This window comes from Lontra canadensis, unplaced genomic scaffold, assembly GCF_010015895.1.
Source record: "Lontra canadensis isolate GAN:19392208 unplaced genomic scaffold, GSC_riverotter_1.0 scaffold67, whole genome shotgun sequence".
NCBI lineage: Eukaryota > Metazoa > Chordata > Mammalia > Carnivora > Mustelidae > Lontra > Lontra canadensis.
In genome coordinates this window covers 5,237,536-5,255,212 of record NW_022631061.1, presented here as the reverse complement: position 1 = coordinate 5,255,212, position 17,677 = coordinate 5,237,536, and the positions used below count along the sequence as shown (strand labels likewise).

At 41.3% G+C, this 17,677-nt stretch overlaps 1 protein-coding gene across 6 annotated transcripts in view; it reads left to right on the top strand.

The window, feature by feature from the left end:
* Positions 1 to 17,677, top strand: part of STARD13 (StAR related lipid transfer domain containing 13) — a 233,929-nt gene that overhangs the window by 170,990 nt on the left and 45,262 nt on the right. For all 6 annotated transcript variants that reach the window (XM_032880033.1, XM_032880037.1, XM_032880032.1 and 3 more), the window contains 2 exons: positions 666 to 737; positions 3,478 to 3,559. In XM_032880033.1, the coding sequence (XP_032735924.1) occupies positions 666 to 737; positions 3,478 to 3,559 (154 nt within the window). The remainder of the gene's footprint in view (positions 1 to 665; positions 738 to 3,477; positions 3,560 to 17,677) is intronic.

Here is a 17,677-nt window from a genome sequence, read left to right as displayed (position 1 = left end):
AGCTCCCAGATAACCAGCTTTGCTTTTCCATGCTGTATTCTGCAGCTTGAAACCATTCTAATGTGCTTGATGAATGAAGATCTTGTTAGAAGGCATTGGGAATTAAATCCATTAGAAAAATTAAAGAAATAACAATACTTTGGATTTTTGTAATACCTTTCTTCATGAGAAAATACATTTTCATAAACCATCCAGTTGTATTCTTTCTTTCATTATCCCAGGAGTAAAAGGATAAAAGAATGTTGGATAAGTATTCTTAGCCTTATCTTTAAAAGCTAAAAAAAAAAAAAAAAATTGGTTAAAAAAAAAAAAAGGATCACAAGGAAGTATTTCCTCCTTCTCTGTAGCCCCCTGCTTCCCTGGTATATAAATAAGACATTTTCCCCTGCCTGAAACTCAGGCTTTGTGTTCTGTAATCTGTGGTTTTGTTATTATCCAAATACTTGTGGATCGACGTTGAAGATAAGCTTAATAGATAGCTAAGTACCTTTGTGCTACCTGATCATTTTACCCCCATTTCTGGTAGGCCTACTTATGCAGCCTTACCTGAGAACAATTTTGTTTTGTAATAACTTGTATAATGCTCACCGGTTTTTCCTTGATTAAGGTAGAGTGCTAGTGTGTGGCCATTGGACTCACACATTTCCCTTTCTTTTATTTTTCAGAAATTGAGGCGAAGGAAGCATGCGACTGGCTCCGTGCTGCTGGGTTCCCACAATACGCTCAGTTGTATGAGGGTAGGTTGGCCTCCCCTTTACTCTTCATAAAGAGAATTAATTAAAAATGAGCCGCACATATCCTGTGGTGTATTTGGACTTCCAAGTCTCTTCTCAACAATGTTTCTTTGCTGTCTCTTTCCCTCAGCCTTTGCCATCTCAGGGCTTACACTGATGCCATTTAGACACGAGCATTGCTGCCTGGGCCTGCCTGCCTTTCTGCTCGACACCGCTTCTCACTTCTTTACTTTCTGCTTCTCCTCTCTTCACCGCCAATCCCAACTCTGCCTTCCCCTTCCAGCCTTCCACCATCAGCAGCTTTCCTGATTGTTATTATTATGGAAGTGGAATAGATACACACTGTTCCATTGGTTTCAGGTGTTCACCATAGTGATTCGACAATTCTGTACATTGCAGGCGCCCACCACAATAAGTGTAGTCGCCATCATCACCATGTGACGTTATTACCGTATTATTCACTGTATTGCCCATGCTGTACTGTGCTGTACCAAATCATAATCAGTTCTGACCCCTTGGGTAGTCCTTATCCATAGTCAATCAGGATCCCAACAGTCAGCAGACGGCACACTCGGGATAATCCGAGGAGGATTTATTTCTAAAAATGTTTATTACCAAGTTGTGGATGGAGGGAGAGGGTGCCAGAGCCCAGAACAAGAGAGGTTCCTTCGAGCAGAGGACACAGCTGGCGGTGGGTGAGAATCAGTAGGGTAAAAACCCTGACTCACCCTCCTTCCTCCTTTGGTCTCCACCAGGGCTTCCCATTGGCCAAAAATGAAAGGAAGCCAATGGACATGGATCCCCTTGAATGCCATCCACATGGGTGATCCTCAGGGCACAAGGCAGGGTATAGAGTGGAGATCTGTAGGACTAAAATAGGATATCTAGCACACGCAAAAGCATCGAGTTCTCTTCCTGATGGCCTAAAATGTATGTAGGACAGAAAGAATCAACAAAATTCACCTGAAACTCACTCACTCACCTGGAAGTTCAGTTTTACATTTTAGAAAACAAAATGGAACAGTTGTTCTACTTCTCTAACTTGAATTCCCTACGGATAGCATATCTAAGAATATGCTTTGAAGTTGAGAGTCTCTGATACAAGTTTTTATAAACTTTAGCCTTGTAGGCAAGGAGGGTTTTGTAATTTTGATCTAAGCAGCTCTACTTCCATGCCCCACCATGTTTCCTGATTATGAGAGAGAGGCCTGAAGAGGTTACATGATTTCTCCAACATTAAAAGGTGGAGGAATTGGAATTAAAATCAGTCTCTTGAGCTGTGACACAGTGGCTTTTCCCTATAATGTGAAATTCTCTTTGTAAGCTCACAATATTATAAGCTCACAATTTAAACTGAACTGTCTACAAATGGCTAAGAAGTAGAGTAAATGTCTTCTCTTCACATAGTATCAATAGTTTGAATATTTTGCTGATACTCAAAGTGACTCAAGATTTTGCTATAAAAGAAAAAACATTTGAGGCCATTGAACTTTGATTATTTTTAGAAATTTCCTTCTTAAGGAAAAAAAAATCTTCTGTAAGTAAAAGGTACCAGTCAAATTGTGTTTAAGCCATAGTCATTGAATAAGCATCATAAGAAAGAACAAATAGTATAGAGCATACAATGTGCCAGGTTCTTTTGAAAGCACTTTACCTATGCTATTCCTTTAATATTCTTAATACTGCAGGGTAAATATTATAGTTCTCATCATCTCCATTTTATAGATGAGGAAACACAGGCCCAAAAGAGGTTAGGTGATTTGTTCCCAGTTCTACAGCTAGAGATTAGCAATGCCAAGACTCAAAGCCAAGGCAGCTGGGCTTTAGTGTCTCTGTTTTTCATTATTACGCACAATCCCTCTCTAGCAGAACAAGACAGTCTTCATTCTGGCACCACCTGGAATGCACTCACATTACTTTTACCACCAGAAGGGATTGTTTCTGTTCCTAATTCACATTAAGATTTACGTACCTTTAGATTTATTATGACTCTCACGGTGGAGGGAATGCAAAATATAAAGCGAGAAAGAGAAAGAGTGGCAGGATGATGACAATGAATTGACATTGTCAGTTAGATTTGACTATGCCCTCTATTAGAACAATCTCCAAATTTTTCCCTCTGTGAATAAGGTACATAAAATGGACACTGCATCTTGAGGATTGCCCTTGACCTCCAAAGTTGGCATGAATAGTCCGTGGGAGAAAAGTTATGATGTTGGAATCTCTTCTCTTTGGATAGAATCAGTTGTTTGAATATTCTGCTGATAGTCTAAAGTGACTCAAGATTTTGCTACAAAAGGACACATTCGAGGCCATTGAGCTTTGGGTATTTTGGGAAATTTCCTTTCTGAAGAAAACAAAATCTGCCAAACTAAGTATTTCATGAACTGATCAAGGTAAAAGTCAGTGAGGTTAGGTGGGTGGTGAGAGTATAAAAAGCTCTTCATATGGGCAGATGTCTGCAATTATGATGAACTACAACAATACAGGCACGTAGTATTCGATCCTGTCCAAGGGCAAGCACTGGGTTATTCTCATATTTCACACTTCTTTTGTGTCCTTAAAAGCATTTATTTGATAAAAATAAAACTGCCTACTATCTTAAACATTACCAACACACCCATCAATGGAGGAGTAACTGCCAAGGTTGGTCACGTGTACTGAAATGTGGTGGTCAAAAGATACTGGAGTCCATTCAGATAAAAACAAGATGCAAAATCTTCTCTGTTTCTCTGTTTTTCAGATTCCCAATTTCCCATCAACATTGTGGCTGTCAAGAATGACCATGATTTTCTTGAAAAGGACCTTGTAGAACCTCTTTATAGGTAAATTGTGTGATTTTGTTACTTTGAATTGTGCAGTCTCTAATAGGTATCACTGTATTGAAGGGCAAGTTCAACAGCTCCATAAGTGTTTATTGAGTGCCTACTATGTGCCAGGCCTGGGTCCAGGTTTCAAGTATGCCACAGGGAGCATGATTATACCCTGGTTTTATGGAGCTTAAATCCTAGTCAGTCTTCAGAAAGTAGATTGAGGAAAAAGAAAGAGAGAGTCAGTGAGAGAAAAAGAAAAGGAGGGGGAAAAGTTATCTCAGAGAGTGTTCATGCTATGAACAAACTAGATTAAGATGAAGCCATAGACCGTGGTGACTGGAGTCAAGGGTAGATTAGTAGAAGTAGGCAGCAGGGGAGGCCACAGCATGAGTGGCCAGAGAAGGCCCTGAAAAACTCCATGAGTATGTCAAACTTGGTTGTATTTTTTGCAAAGGCAAGTGATTATATCAGCAAGCTAGAATATGTAAGCTCAAGTAATTATATCAGCAACTTAGAATATTAAGCCTTTGCTATGTGATAGATGCTCGACAGAAACAAAGATGTATATGAGTTCTTCTCTCTCCTCAAAGAATTTATAATATGGTTGAAGTAATCTAGTTGAAGAAGTAAAGCATGAATACATGAACGAATAAGTAATAATTATAATTTGAGTGATAGGAAAAGATGCCAGTGTAACTAATATCCAGGAACAATTAAATGCTCCATGAGAGGCTGTATGTGTCTGTAGGAATTTGAAGCTTCCTAACTAAAGCCCTGGAGAGAGGTCAGGGCTGGAGATAAATATTATTTACAGGAGATGAGTCATTTTTCCACGGCCACACAGCTAGCTATGGGCTGAAATGACCTTAAACAGAGTACTTTAGAGCACCTGGCTAGCTTAGTTGGTGGAGCGTGCACCCTTGACCTCAGGGTTGTGAGTTTGAACCCCACATTGGGTGTAGAGATTCCTTAAAAATTAAAAAAAATCTTTTAAAAAATGTAGTACTTAAAATTTGCAATCCAGTGTTCTTTCTAGCACATTCTGTGTTGACATAGAAGATGGCAGTTTAGTCGGAAAGTAATGATGAGCAAAACTTTTTTCAAGAAAGGAGAGACCAGTGTATGTTAGGATAGTGTGCAAATAATCTTAGCCTTCCTGAATCTTCAGACATGCATATTTTTGCATTCACTGTATGGTTCCTATATGGAGAGAAGGTAGCTTTGCATTAAGAAGTGATATTTGAATATTTAAGGAACACAGTACTGTGGGTTTGCTTAACTGGGTAGAAGAGCAGAGAACTCTTAAAATCACAAATTATAGGAACGGGCTATTTGGGCTAGAAAACAAATAAGCGCAAAATGCCATTTGCAAGCATTTATGAGACGAATGGATAGTTTGATTGTGACTCTTTAAAGGTAATGAATTGGAAAAGCAGTGTTTTCAGGATGTCTGGGATACACCCCAAGCAGGAGCATCTCCCTCCTCATAAGATTTCACTCAACCCAGAACTGTTCCAATAGCATCTCCTCTGAGTTTTCCTTCTTAGTTTTAACCAAGGGCAATTTTATAGCTGACTTTAAAAAAATAATAAGGAACTTTTATATTTTAATTATATTATATTGCATTATCATTTTCCACACTGAATGTTTTAAATTTATGTATTCTGTTTTTGTCTAAAAAATGTTTTTAAAGATTTTTATCCTAGCTATTTTAGAGGTAGAAAGCATTCATACACATCAGTGGGGGAAGGGGCAGAGAGAGAGAAAGAGAGAGAATCTCAAGCAGACTTCATGCTGAGTGTAGAGCCCAATGTGGGCTTTATTCCAGGACCCTGAGATCATGAGCTGAGCCAAAACCAAGAGTCGGCCACTTAACCAACTGAGCCACCTAGGCACCCAAAATTTATGTTTTCTTTAAATCAAAACATAATATATACATATATGTTTACATATATGTATATATAGATATATACATATAAAGTAAAATTCACTATTTTGAGTAAACAGTTTTCAAGCATGTAACTGCCACGACAACCAATATGAAGAACAGCTCCATCACCCCCCAAAATTCCCTGGTTCCCCTCTGGCATCAACCTCTAACCCTATTCCCAAGCCTGATTTGGCTTTTGTACCTATAATTTTGCCTTTTCCAGAATACCATATAAATAAAGTCAAACAATATGTAGCCTTATTTTTTTTAAGATTTTATTTATTTGACAGAGAGAGATCACAAGGCAAAGAGGCAAGCAGAGAGAGCCGGGGAAGCAGACTCCCTGCTGAGCAGAGAGCCCGATGCGGGGCTCGATCCCAGGACCCTGAGACCATAACCTGAGCTGAAGGCAGAGGCTTAACCCACTGAGCCACCCAGGCACCCCAATATGTAGCCTTTTGAGCCTGGCTTCTTTTACTGAGTGTAGTACACTTAAGGTTCCTCCATGTCGTTGGTGTGTCAGTTAGTACCAAAACTGAGTAGTGTTACATTATATGGCTGTACTACAGTCTGTCCGTTCACCAGCTGAAAGATGTTTGAGTTGTCATCAGTTTTGGTGGTTATAAAGCAACTATAAACATTCATATTCAAGGTTTTGTGTGAACAAAAGTCTTCATTTTTTTTGGGAAAATCCTAGGAAGGGGATCATGGGGTCCATTTAATAACTGTATTTTAACTTTATAAGGAACCACCAGACATTTCAAAAGTGATCCTATCGTTTTGCATTTTCACCAGCAATGTATGAGAGAGTTCCGGTTGCTCCACATCTTTGTCAGCCCTTGGTGCTGTCGGTTTTTTTGTTTTTTTTTTAATTGACGTATAGTGGACATACAATGTTACATTAGTTTCAGGTGTACATCACTGTGACTCAACAAGTCTATACATTGTGCTATGCTCTCACAAGTGGAACTCCCGTCTGTCACCATACGACACTATTACAATACCATTGATTATATTCCTAGGCTGTACCTTTGATCCCCATGACATATATTGTTTGTTTTGTTTTTAGTCATTCTAGAATCTAGGGTTATCTCATTATGAGTTTAGTTTTCATTTCCTTAATGAGTAATGATGTTGAATGCCCTGTTCATGTGCTTATTTGCCATACCTGTATTTTCTTCAAGTCTTTTGCCCATTTTAAAAATTTGATTGATTGTTTTCGTACTGAGTTTTGAGAGTTCCTTATATGCTCTAAACATAAATAATTTGTCAGATATGGGTCTTGTAAATGTTTTCTGCCAGGCTGTAGCTTGTCTTTAAGATCTCTCTCTTTTTTAAAAAAGATTTTATCTATTCATTTGAGAGAGAGGGAGAGAGCACAAGTAGGGGGAGGGTCAGAGGGAGAAGGAGAAGTAGGCTCCCCGCTGAGTAGGGAGCAAGATGCGGGCCTAGATCCCAGAACCCTGAGATCACGACCTGAGCCAAAGGCAGACAAGATTCATTTTTCATACATCAGCATCCCACTGGTTTGGCACTGTGTTGAAAAGATTAACTTTCTTCAGTGAATTGCCTTTGTACCTGTATTGTAAATCAGTTGACCATGGTGTAAGTCTATTTCTGGACTGTCTCTTCTATTCCATTTATCTGTATGCCTAATTAGTCTTTCATCAATATGACACAGGATTACTTAGCTTTTTGTATGTCTTGGAATCCAGTACTGTATGTCCTCCAACTTTCTTCTTTTGTTCTGGAATTGTTTTGCCTATTCTAATTCCTCTGCCTTTTCATATAAATTTTAGAAACAACTTGCTGGTATCTATTTTAAAAAACCCTCTGGAGTATTGATTTGGATTATGTTGAATCCATAGATCAGTCTGGGGAGAACTGATGGCTTAATGGTACTGAATCTTGTGATTCATAAATACAGTGTATGTTTCTTTTTATTTAGGTCTCCTTTGATTTTTTTTTTTTTTCGAAACCTGACTTGTAGTTTTCAGCATATGGATACTACACATCCTCAAAAGTATTTAAGAATTTCATGTTTTGTGGTGCTATTGCAAATAATACATATTTTTTATAATTTCAATTTCCAGTTGCTCATTAATAGTATGTAAATTTTTTAAAAGATTTTATTTATTTATTTGACAGGGAGAGACACATCAAGAGAGGGAACACAAGTGGGGTGGGGAGGGAGTCAGAGAAGGAGAGGCAGGCTTCCCTTTGAGCAGGGAGCCCGATGTGAGGCTTGATCCCAGGACCCTGGGATCATGATCTGAGCCGAAGGCAGAGGCTTAATGACTGAACTACCCAGGTGCCCCTGTAAATTTTTTAATATATTTTTCTTGTATCCTACAGTCTTTCTAAAGTCACTCATTAGTTCCTAGTAGCTTCATCATAGATTTCTAAAATTTCATTTCTAAATATAAACAAAGGATTACACTGTAAACCAAGAATAAAAATTACAGCACATATTTTCAAGTCAGGATTGCAGAGGCAAACACTATCTCTGACTATGTAGTTATGTTCACTGGTGACATGGCTGACAAGCTTTGAATCTCATACATGTGGGTAGTAAATCCTTATCTGTTCACTGCTGTTTGTGATCTGAGATTCCTTGACTAAATTCTAGACTTTTCCGTCAGAGTCTACTCTTTTTTTTTTTTAAGATTTTTATATATTTATTTAAGAGAGAGAAAGAGGGAGAGGGAGAGGGCATGAGCAGTGGGCAAGGGCAGATGGAAAGGGATAAGCAGATTCCCTCCTGAGTAGGGAGCCTGACTTGGGGCTCAATCGTGGGACTCTGGGATCATAACCTGAGGCCAAAGCAGATGTTTAACCGACTGAGCCACCCAGGCACTGCCCACAAGGTCTGCTCTTTAAAAAAAAAAAAAAAAATGCCCTTCAGACATGTTTTAGAGATGACCCAGTACAATGAATGTGAAATCATTTAAAGATACAAAGTTCTGAATAATACTATTATTGTCCGCCAAAAAAATCTGGAAGCCTTCTTTTGCAGAGCCCGTGCCCCTTCTCTGATACAGCCCACGGCAGGATCATACAGACATACCCTGAGAGGTATGGCTGTGTAAACATGTATAAGTGTGGCAATGCCAGACACCACAGAGTTCTTCACAGGGGCCCAGCTTGCGTAAAAATGGTGAGGGTGGCAGGAGGTTGTTATAATTGGAATAATACTTATGATCACTATGTCTCCAAAAATATCATTAAGTAAGAAAAGCATTTGGCTGGAAGTGTGCAAGCGGAGATTCTTGGGATGTAGGAGGGGTGGGTGAAACAGAGGCCAAAGGAGTAGTAACGGCAGGGTGGGTCAAAGGAAGCAGGCACAGTACGGAGGCAGAGAAGGGGGTGGCTGCTAAGGGGACATGTATGCAGTTTCTTTCCCCCTCATTACAAGTTCCACCAGGACACTGAGGTCCCATGTAGCAAATAGTGGAAAGTAAGCAGAAGGAAGACCTCCAGCCTGAGGGGAATGACCACACTTATAAAATCTTGAGATCGAGGAGTGGTTAATGAGACACTCGCCCACTCACATGGTGTGTAATGACTGATGCCTAGAGAGCAGTAAGGGGTTGTGATTTTATTCCTTTTCTCATGGGTACATTGCAGACACAGTGATAGAGTTGGTCTCCTGTTTTATTTGGAAGCTTTGTGGGCTCCACATTTCTCATGCATGTTTGAAGTGCCGAGCTAATGCAGAATCATAAAGGGAACCGTAGCCCAGAGGCACATAACTTCTGCCAGGTAGACAAATGAAGACAAGAGGGCTGAACGTCTCCTGCAAATGTTACCCACGACAAGAATTTTACTCACCTTTGGTTTTCTGGAAGCATCTCACCTGCGTGGACAGACAGTTAGTGTCCTAGGTCCTAATTGCACGTAGTAAGTTGTGGAGCAGTGTTAACTTTTTTTGTTTTTTAAGATTATTTATTTATTTATTTGACAGACAGAGATCACAAGTAGGCAGAGAGGCAGGCAGGGGGGGGGGGAAGCAGGCTCCCTGCCGAGCAGAGAGCCCGATGTGGGACTCGATCCCAGGAACTTGGGATCATGACCTGAGCCAAAGGCAGAGGCTTTAACCCACTGAACCACCCAGGAGTCCCCAGCATTAACTTTTTGATTGGCTGGAAAAATATAGCATACTCAGAATGTTGATGACAAAGAAGACCCATGCCTGGCCTGCAGTATGTAGAGGAGCACCCCCTTGCTTTTAGGTCTCGAACACTAGACAGGTTTGCTGTTTTCCTAAAGGTGTGAACTTCCAGGCTGGAAACCATGTCTCACCATAGCTTCTGTGACTCTGATAGCGCCAGGACATAGTAGGTGCTCTGCAAACATTTGTGACTACAAGTCAGAGTAGTGCAGTTGCTTATTTTAGCAGCCTCACTTATAATTTTGTTTTGATGTTCTTTGATTGAATTTTTAATTAAAAATATTTTCCCCTGTGAGTAATGAAAAGCAAATTGCAAATCTAAGTACCTAGATGAGCTAATTGAAACTGTTAACTGTATCAGAATGTAGGAATAGCCAAGGTGTCAAAATAGCTTGCAAAGTTTGTCACCTTTCAAACAAATTGCAGCAAGTCACAGCCCCTCGATGGGATTTTTTAAGGATAAGTAATATGTTCAATTTGCATTTTGATTTGCAATATTCACTCAGACTGATAGTATAGGGCTCTGATGTTCAAGGTGATCTGTGAATTTCCAATTTAATATTAGGCCAATAAACTGTCCATGTAACTTACATCGTTAGTAAGTACTAGTTAATTGTATTGTGTGTGAAACTAGGGCATTACCTTGTTCAGCACTGTTTCAAGGAGATGTGGAATTGATTTGGATTCTGGAGTGCATCTATCATTGCCCTTTGTATTTAAAAGGATAATTAATGACCATGGTTTTCATGTGGGGCAGGGGAGTTTGTGGAGAAGAGTGCTGACAAAAATGATGTTTATGATTTGCCTCTGCACACAAATGCATATCTTTGAGTATGTTAAATAACATTAATAATATTGAATAATGGTAGTCTTTATGAATATTGATATATATTTTAGATATTTTCTCTTTTAGAGTATTTATCACAGAATATGTACAGTATTATATATTTTGTTATGTCATATAATGACATGACCATTAACTGGACTGAAACCTTGGACACATCATTGAGGGAAATCTATAGGGGGTTACGTAATAATCATGCTCACTTCCAACTTTAAAATTCTAAGCTATTAAAAAAACATATATAGATCCTAGCAAGTAGTGATTTTATTTTTTTGAACACAAAGTACTCATTATCTACCGAGCTCCACTCTAAGCATTCCACAAATACTTAGTTGTTTACTTCTTATAACAACCCTATAAAGTAAGCTCTAACTAATGTGATTCCCATTTTACAGATAATGAAACTGAGGCACAGAGGTATAAACTAATTGGCCCACTTACAGCTACTGAATGGCACTGCTAGGATTCAAAGCCAGACAGGCTGCTTCTGGAGCTTCCAGAGAAAGCTTAGGTCTTCTTGTGAAATGCAATTTAGAGTGCTTTCCATTTCTTCCTTTGAGGGTGAGTTTTCCAAAGATGTCTAGGTTGCCCTGTGAGTTCCTGAGTTTGACTTATAAATCCCAAGAATAGAAACTATGGTTGCATATCCACCTTATTCTTCATGGAACTCCATATTTAAAAATACTAATAATTAAAGTAAGAGTTGAAAGCACATGGTTCTTTTGTGAAGCTATTAGATCTAATTTACTGCCAGAAGAGTAGCAGCCCCTTCTCGTTCACACCTTCAGTCAGCTTGGTTCATCCAAGCTGTCTCTTCAGGCGTCTCTGCTGCAGAGAACAATAAGCCAGAATCCTCACCCTGAGGTCTCAGTCTAATGTGGTGGCCTCAACCTGGAAGGGGAGGAACATTTTGTCCTCCTCTCAACATCCAGAGACATATTTTTCTCATCACAGCTGGGCCATGCTACCAGCATCTAGTGGCTGGAGGTCTGGGATGTCGCCAAACCTCCTAATGTGCTGGGCATCCCCACAACCAGGAATTGTTTGGCCTCAAATGCCAATCATGCCAGGGTTGAGAGATGAGTAAATGATGATTTACTTGGAAGAATGATATCACTAGAAGTACAGATGCAGGGGAAGGGGTTTCAGAGAGGGCTTCTTGGGAAAATGACCCTAACAGGCCAGTAGGGATTATCCAGACAAGAACACATAAAATTTTGATGTGCCTCTTTTGAACTTTTAGCTTTTGGGTTTTTGTAGCTAAGTTAATGTGCAGGAAAGACATCTTTATCCCTACCCCCACCTCCACTATGAACCTTACCACAATGTAGCCTATATGGTATAGGGCAGCTTTGGGGTACAGGTACAGACATGGCAGGGTGAGAGTTAGGGGCTTTCACACACACACACACACACACACACACAGGAAAAACATTGGTCTTTGTATTTTAAAATGGCCTGTTATGTAACCTTTTCCAACCAGCTACTCAAAATGACTTCCATGTGTATAAACTTTGAGGAAGAATACACAAGAAACTACAAAATAGAACAGCAAATTGAGGGTTTATGTTTTTAATTACATATATATTAGATCTATATTAGATATTTTGTATTGCATTATTAAAAACATTATCAACGTTTTTAAAAATGCCTTCCTTTGCCAGATAAATAATAGATAACAATGGCTAACATTTAGTGAGTACTTGCCATTGCTTCGTAGCACACTAAGCTCTTTACATTGGTGTCATTTCATCTTCTCAAGGTCCTATAAATAAGAGGTGTTGTTAGTATTGCTGTAATTCAGACGTAAGGGTGACCAGACTCCTCATGGTCTTAGCAGCTGGGGGTGGTGAGGCCCCTTTCTGAGGCAAGGGCAGCTGTGGAGTTTGGCCTGGGTCTGAGCAGGGGAAGGTGTGATGGGCTGAGGTGCCTGGGGGACTGGGACCCGGAGAGATGTCCAGTGTGCGGCAGGTGTGCAGGTCGCCAGAGACCTTAGCTGGAGACAGAAATGCAGAGTCATCCACACATACGGGTACAAAGGTCCTGAGGATGTGTGAGGTCACTCAGGGACAGTACAAGAACGGAAGAGGACCACGACTGATTGGTAGCGGCCCATATCCAGGAAGCAGGCAGGGAAGGAACCCAGAGAGAACCTTAGAGCCCAGAGGGAGTGCTCTAGCCTTCCAGTAACCCCGGCCTGTTTGTGCTTTGCTTTTCACCTTTGAACCTCTCAGAGAAATCTCTGGTTGTGACCCTTGCTTCAATTGGACTGGTTCTCACTAGAGAAATTGTCTGGATTAGATGCAGTTGCTCTGAACGGTTAAAGGCTGAGGACACCCCACTGGTTTTTCCAATGCCAGGTGTATGTGAATTTGAAATATATCTGAAATCCTGCAAACTAAAGAAGTCCAAGAAAAACCTGCTCCTTTAAGTTCTTTATTGTTGGGCCATTGTGGCTGCTGAAGCTTATTGATTTTCCAGGGGCCTTATGCTCTTCCTTGAAACCTTGATTTTTAGAACCTATAATTATTTTTTTTATTATTAGAACCTAAATTATTTTTCTGGGGATGTAGTGTACAACCTGGTGACAAGACTCAATGATACTGTATGGTATATTTGAAAATTGCTAGGAGACTAAATCTTAAAAAGTTCCCATTGCAAGAAAAAAAAAGTAACGAGGAATGGCTGTGGATACGGACTAGACCTATGGTGGTGCTCATGTTGCCATATACACAGACATCAAATCATGAGGTGGCACACCTAGAACAAACACAGTGTTACATGTGAACTATATCTCAATCAAAAAATTATTTTACAAATCCCACCACTGCACACCCACATCCTCTCCCTCCACAACATACACATGCTTCATTTTCTTCCTGTAGCTAGATGTGTCTGGGCCTCACGGTTTTCCTCCCACACTCCAGCTAATATCCAGGCACAGTTGCTTGTGGGGTTCTGGTCCAGAAGAGAGGTCAGCCCTTCTGCAGCTGCTGGTTGGAGAACACCTTGAGTGAAAAGCTCAGCAGGCTTTCATGGACTCAGCGGTGGCTCAGGGATACCCACTTGGGGACTTCTGACTACACTCTTCCTCCCCGCCCCCCCCCCCAAGACACCATAAACCCTCCGGCTGGGTAGCCTGTGATCTGAAAGCCCACCCCGCCCCCCTTGCTGAGTTACACACCGGAGCTGTCAGACAGGCGTAGTTCTCCACCCTGCTCTGCAGAGTCTATTTTGTAAACTCCCGGGGCAGCCTGGAGAACTTTCCCAGGCCCTGCACTCCTGTCTGCAGAGGAGAAGCCCCCCCCCCCCGCCCCTTGCCTTTGATCCCTGGGTCAGGAGGAATCTCCTGCAGCTCCCTGACTTTGTTTCTGAAGGTCTTTGAGAGCCACACCCAGAACACTCCTTAGCAGGCAAGGCTAGATCCCTTCAGCCCCTAACACTTGAGTGGAGGGTGAAGAGTTCAGGCTGCGGGCTTTAATCCGAATCCCACGCTGGGGATGAATGTGTAGCTTTGCTTGTTGCTCTTCTCGTGGTTTTGGCAGGAATATGAGAAATATCACGGGAAACTGGCCATGAAATCAGCATGGGAGACCTCAGGACTGGTCTAAGTCCGGTAGTTGAACTGTAAAATTGGAATCTAAAATGTGAGGAAGGGAAGGGGTTTGTTGCTTGGTCCACAGAGAGAGGGCCTTCTGTCTCCCAGGCGGTCCTCCATCACCGTGGAAGTGGAAGAATCCTCTCGATGCTCGGCCCAGACCACCCTCCTGTCACCCTCAGACACTCCCAGCACATGCGCTGTTCACAGATCCCAGCTCTCCCAGCAAGCACGCAGCTGTGCCTTTTCCTGGTTCTTCTGCGTGACCCCTGAATCCTGCCCTTCTGTGCACTGTCTCTCTCAGGGTCTCCTCCTGTGTACTCAGAGCAGTCTGGGCACCCCACGATTTGACACTGACCCCCGCCCCACTCTGGTTCTGGTTAGGTGGGGATCGATGCATTCTACCAGCTTCTATATGCTCCATAGTAAGGACTGTATCTTACATGGTGGTGTAGCATGGGTGTCTCGTGGCCTTGCGCTGAGCGGGAATTCAGTAAATGTGTGTTAAATTGAACTGCAAGCTGGAAGAAAATAACCTGCCAGTCCATGAGTTATATTATTGCTTCTACATGTAAAGAAAATGTTCTCTTCTTTCTGAAACGGCCCTGGTTAACTGCTAAATCCAAAAGGCACATTTTAAGTTGTGTAGCATTTCCTTTTCCATAAATATTTGGTACAACTAACCATCTCCTCCCTCCTTTCCATAATGCTCATTCTGTGGCTTCTTGGATTCAGCCTACAGCTACTTCCGTTGCCTTCTTACCTACCTGAGCCTGGTTCGCTCCTCGCTGGCCGGTGCCTGACACACTGGAGTTTCCAGGGTTCTGAATTCTCTCTGGATGGTTGGCTCAATTACTCTACATCTTCTGTGTATATCGTCTCTCCGCCCACCATTCCCGAGTAGGTCTCAGTATCCTAAAGGATGCTAAAATTTAATACCTCCAAACATGAGCTGTTTATTTTCTCCCTCCCAGCTCTCTACCAGCTTCCCTAAGTGACTGCTTCTGTGTTCGGTGGCACAATGACAAAGCCTGAAATTGGGAGTCGCCCTCTCTTTCTGTCCTTCCGCAGCTTACACATCAAAAACCAGAAGCTTCATTGCTCTCGCTCCCGTCTTCTCCTTGTCATTTCTCACCCACACTATCATAAATACATCCTAACTGTTCTTCAGCTCATTCTCCATCCTGCCACCACTTATGTTTGTGATGTGCCATCAAATTACGTTACTCTCCTAAGATCCTTCAGTAGCTCCCCCTCGCCCAGATTACCCTGGACATATTCATTTTGGTCCTTTGTGATCTAGACCCTGCCTTTCTCTGCAGTTACTCCCACTCACAGACTTGCAACATTCAGACTAAAGCATGCTATCTAATACCTGTTTGCTTTGCCTGTAATTCTTTTAGCCTAGACAGCATATTTCTCTTAGTCTTTCACGGGCTTGCTCAAATCATCTCTCCTTTGGAAGGTTTTGTCCTTCTGCACTCAGGAAGTGAGTTGCTCCTTCTTCTCTTTGTCATGTTTAAATCGCACGCAGGACCGTGAGGTCCACAAGGGCAGATCCCACATCCTGGTCACCTCTGCATTCCCAGCACCTCCCCTTCTTCCTGGTACATGGTACGCCGTTGGATGGAGAAGCCTTGTCTTCTTTTCTTCTTATTGACTTTCCCATTGGAACCTCAGGTTTCACTCTTAAAATGAGATTTCTGTTTCCCCTTACTAATGGATTAGCCCCTTCTTAAGGATTCTGAAGACAACCGTAGAAATTAACAGGTCCTGGCAGAAATATGGTTGTGACATTTCCTCTAAAAAGATCAAAGTGCTTTGCTTATGTTAACACAGAAACCCAGTGTGCTCAAAGCGCAAAGTGGACAGGCTTCATCATGTGTACTGGATTTTCTCTTTCCGTGGAGAAAAAGGAGAGGGGGAGGAAACTGCCATTTATTGAAGAGCCTGTGTTAGCAACAGGACTATGCTCTCATTTTCCAAGCCCCACTGCAATTCTTCTTGGGTAGGCAGGAGCAGAGAAATCACTGGCAGGAAGAAGTCCTTTCTCCACTGCTAAGTAATATGTGGCTCCCTTGAGCAGGTGGTCCTCTCAGATCCTTAGTCTCTTCATCTGAAAATTCTTTTCCTCAGACCAAATTGTCCCCAGAGTCTGCCAAGCTCTTAAGTTTCTTTAGCAAACATTTACTGAGAGGATTCACTTTAGCCAGTGCCTGTGCTAGACATTAGGGATGCAAATAAGATGCAGTCCTTAGCCTGTCATTTTCAGTGGGGGAGAATAATTCTGTTACTCTGACTGTACAAATCTATTGCGACTACTTAGAAATCAATCACTGCTTGGACCTATATAAACAAAGCATGTTCTGTTAAGAAAGAAAAACCTACTGAAACTACCATGTATGAACTTTCCTTCCAGGCCTTTGGTAGTTTAGAAGAATAAATTATGGTTTCTGCCTCAAAAGCAACTCTAATCCAGTGGAGGATACACTGTTCATGCAGCAAATAAAATAAATTTTATAATCAAAATTATTATTCATGCAGGACTAGTTTTTCAGGAAACCAGTACTAGGCCAACTCAGATTATCTGAAGGGTTTTCTATTATTTCACAGTAAGTTAGAGGTAAACAAATACCAATGCTAACCACTTGTCCTGAATGCAGATTGGCTTCATTCATAGCAGAATTTCACAAGGGTTTTGCTAAAGTGCTCTGAATACTTCTGTTATGTGACATGTTCTTTTACCTGAGGCAGCCAGTCCTTAAAGAGGCATTTACATCTCTCTGGGATGTGTGTTTCATCTGTTTTGTATTCTTGTGGAGTCTAGCCATTGTTAATTTTACCTTGTGCAAGGTAAGTCACAGGCTGGTGCTACATCACGCTGAACTATCTAGCTTCGGGCCACCATAGAGAGTATCTTCTCTCTTTGTGTCTTTTTTTTTTTTTTTTCATCTTAGCAAATCAGCTCATTTTTTTCTCCAGTGTTATTGAGGCATATTTGACAAATAAAATTGTAAGATATTTAAAATGTACAACCTGTGGCTCTGATACACATACACATTTTATTTATTTTTTTTAAGATTTTATTTATTTATTTGACAGAGATCACAAATAGGCAGAGAGGCAGGCAGAGAGAGAGAGAGAGAGAGAGAGAGAGGAGGAAGCAGGCTCTCCACTGAGCAGAGAGCCAGATGTGGGGCTCGATCCCAGGACCCTGAGATCATGACCTGGGCCAAAGGTAGAGGCTTAACCCACTGAGCCACCCAGACGCCCCCACATACACATTTTGAAAGGAGGAGTTGAGTAGTTGTGTGTATGATACTTGAAATTGTACCCAGAATTTCGCAATGTCTTCGGTGACGATGGTTTGTAGATAGGATTGAGATCTTAATGGGCAAGTAGATGGAGAGCAAAAGAAATGCAGATCACTTTACATCAGTAATTTCAAAGTTGGATAAATAAAGTGATTTTTAAAATAAACTTTTTAAAGAGCCTGTTTAGTTCACAGAAAAATTGAGCAGGAAGTACAGGGAGTTCATCTAGGCCCCTGTACCATACACAGCCTCCTCCACTAGCAGCATACCACA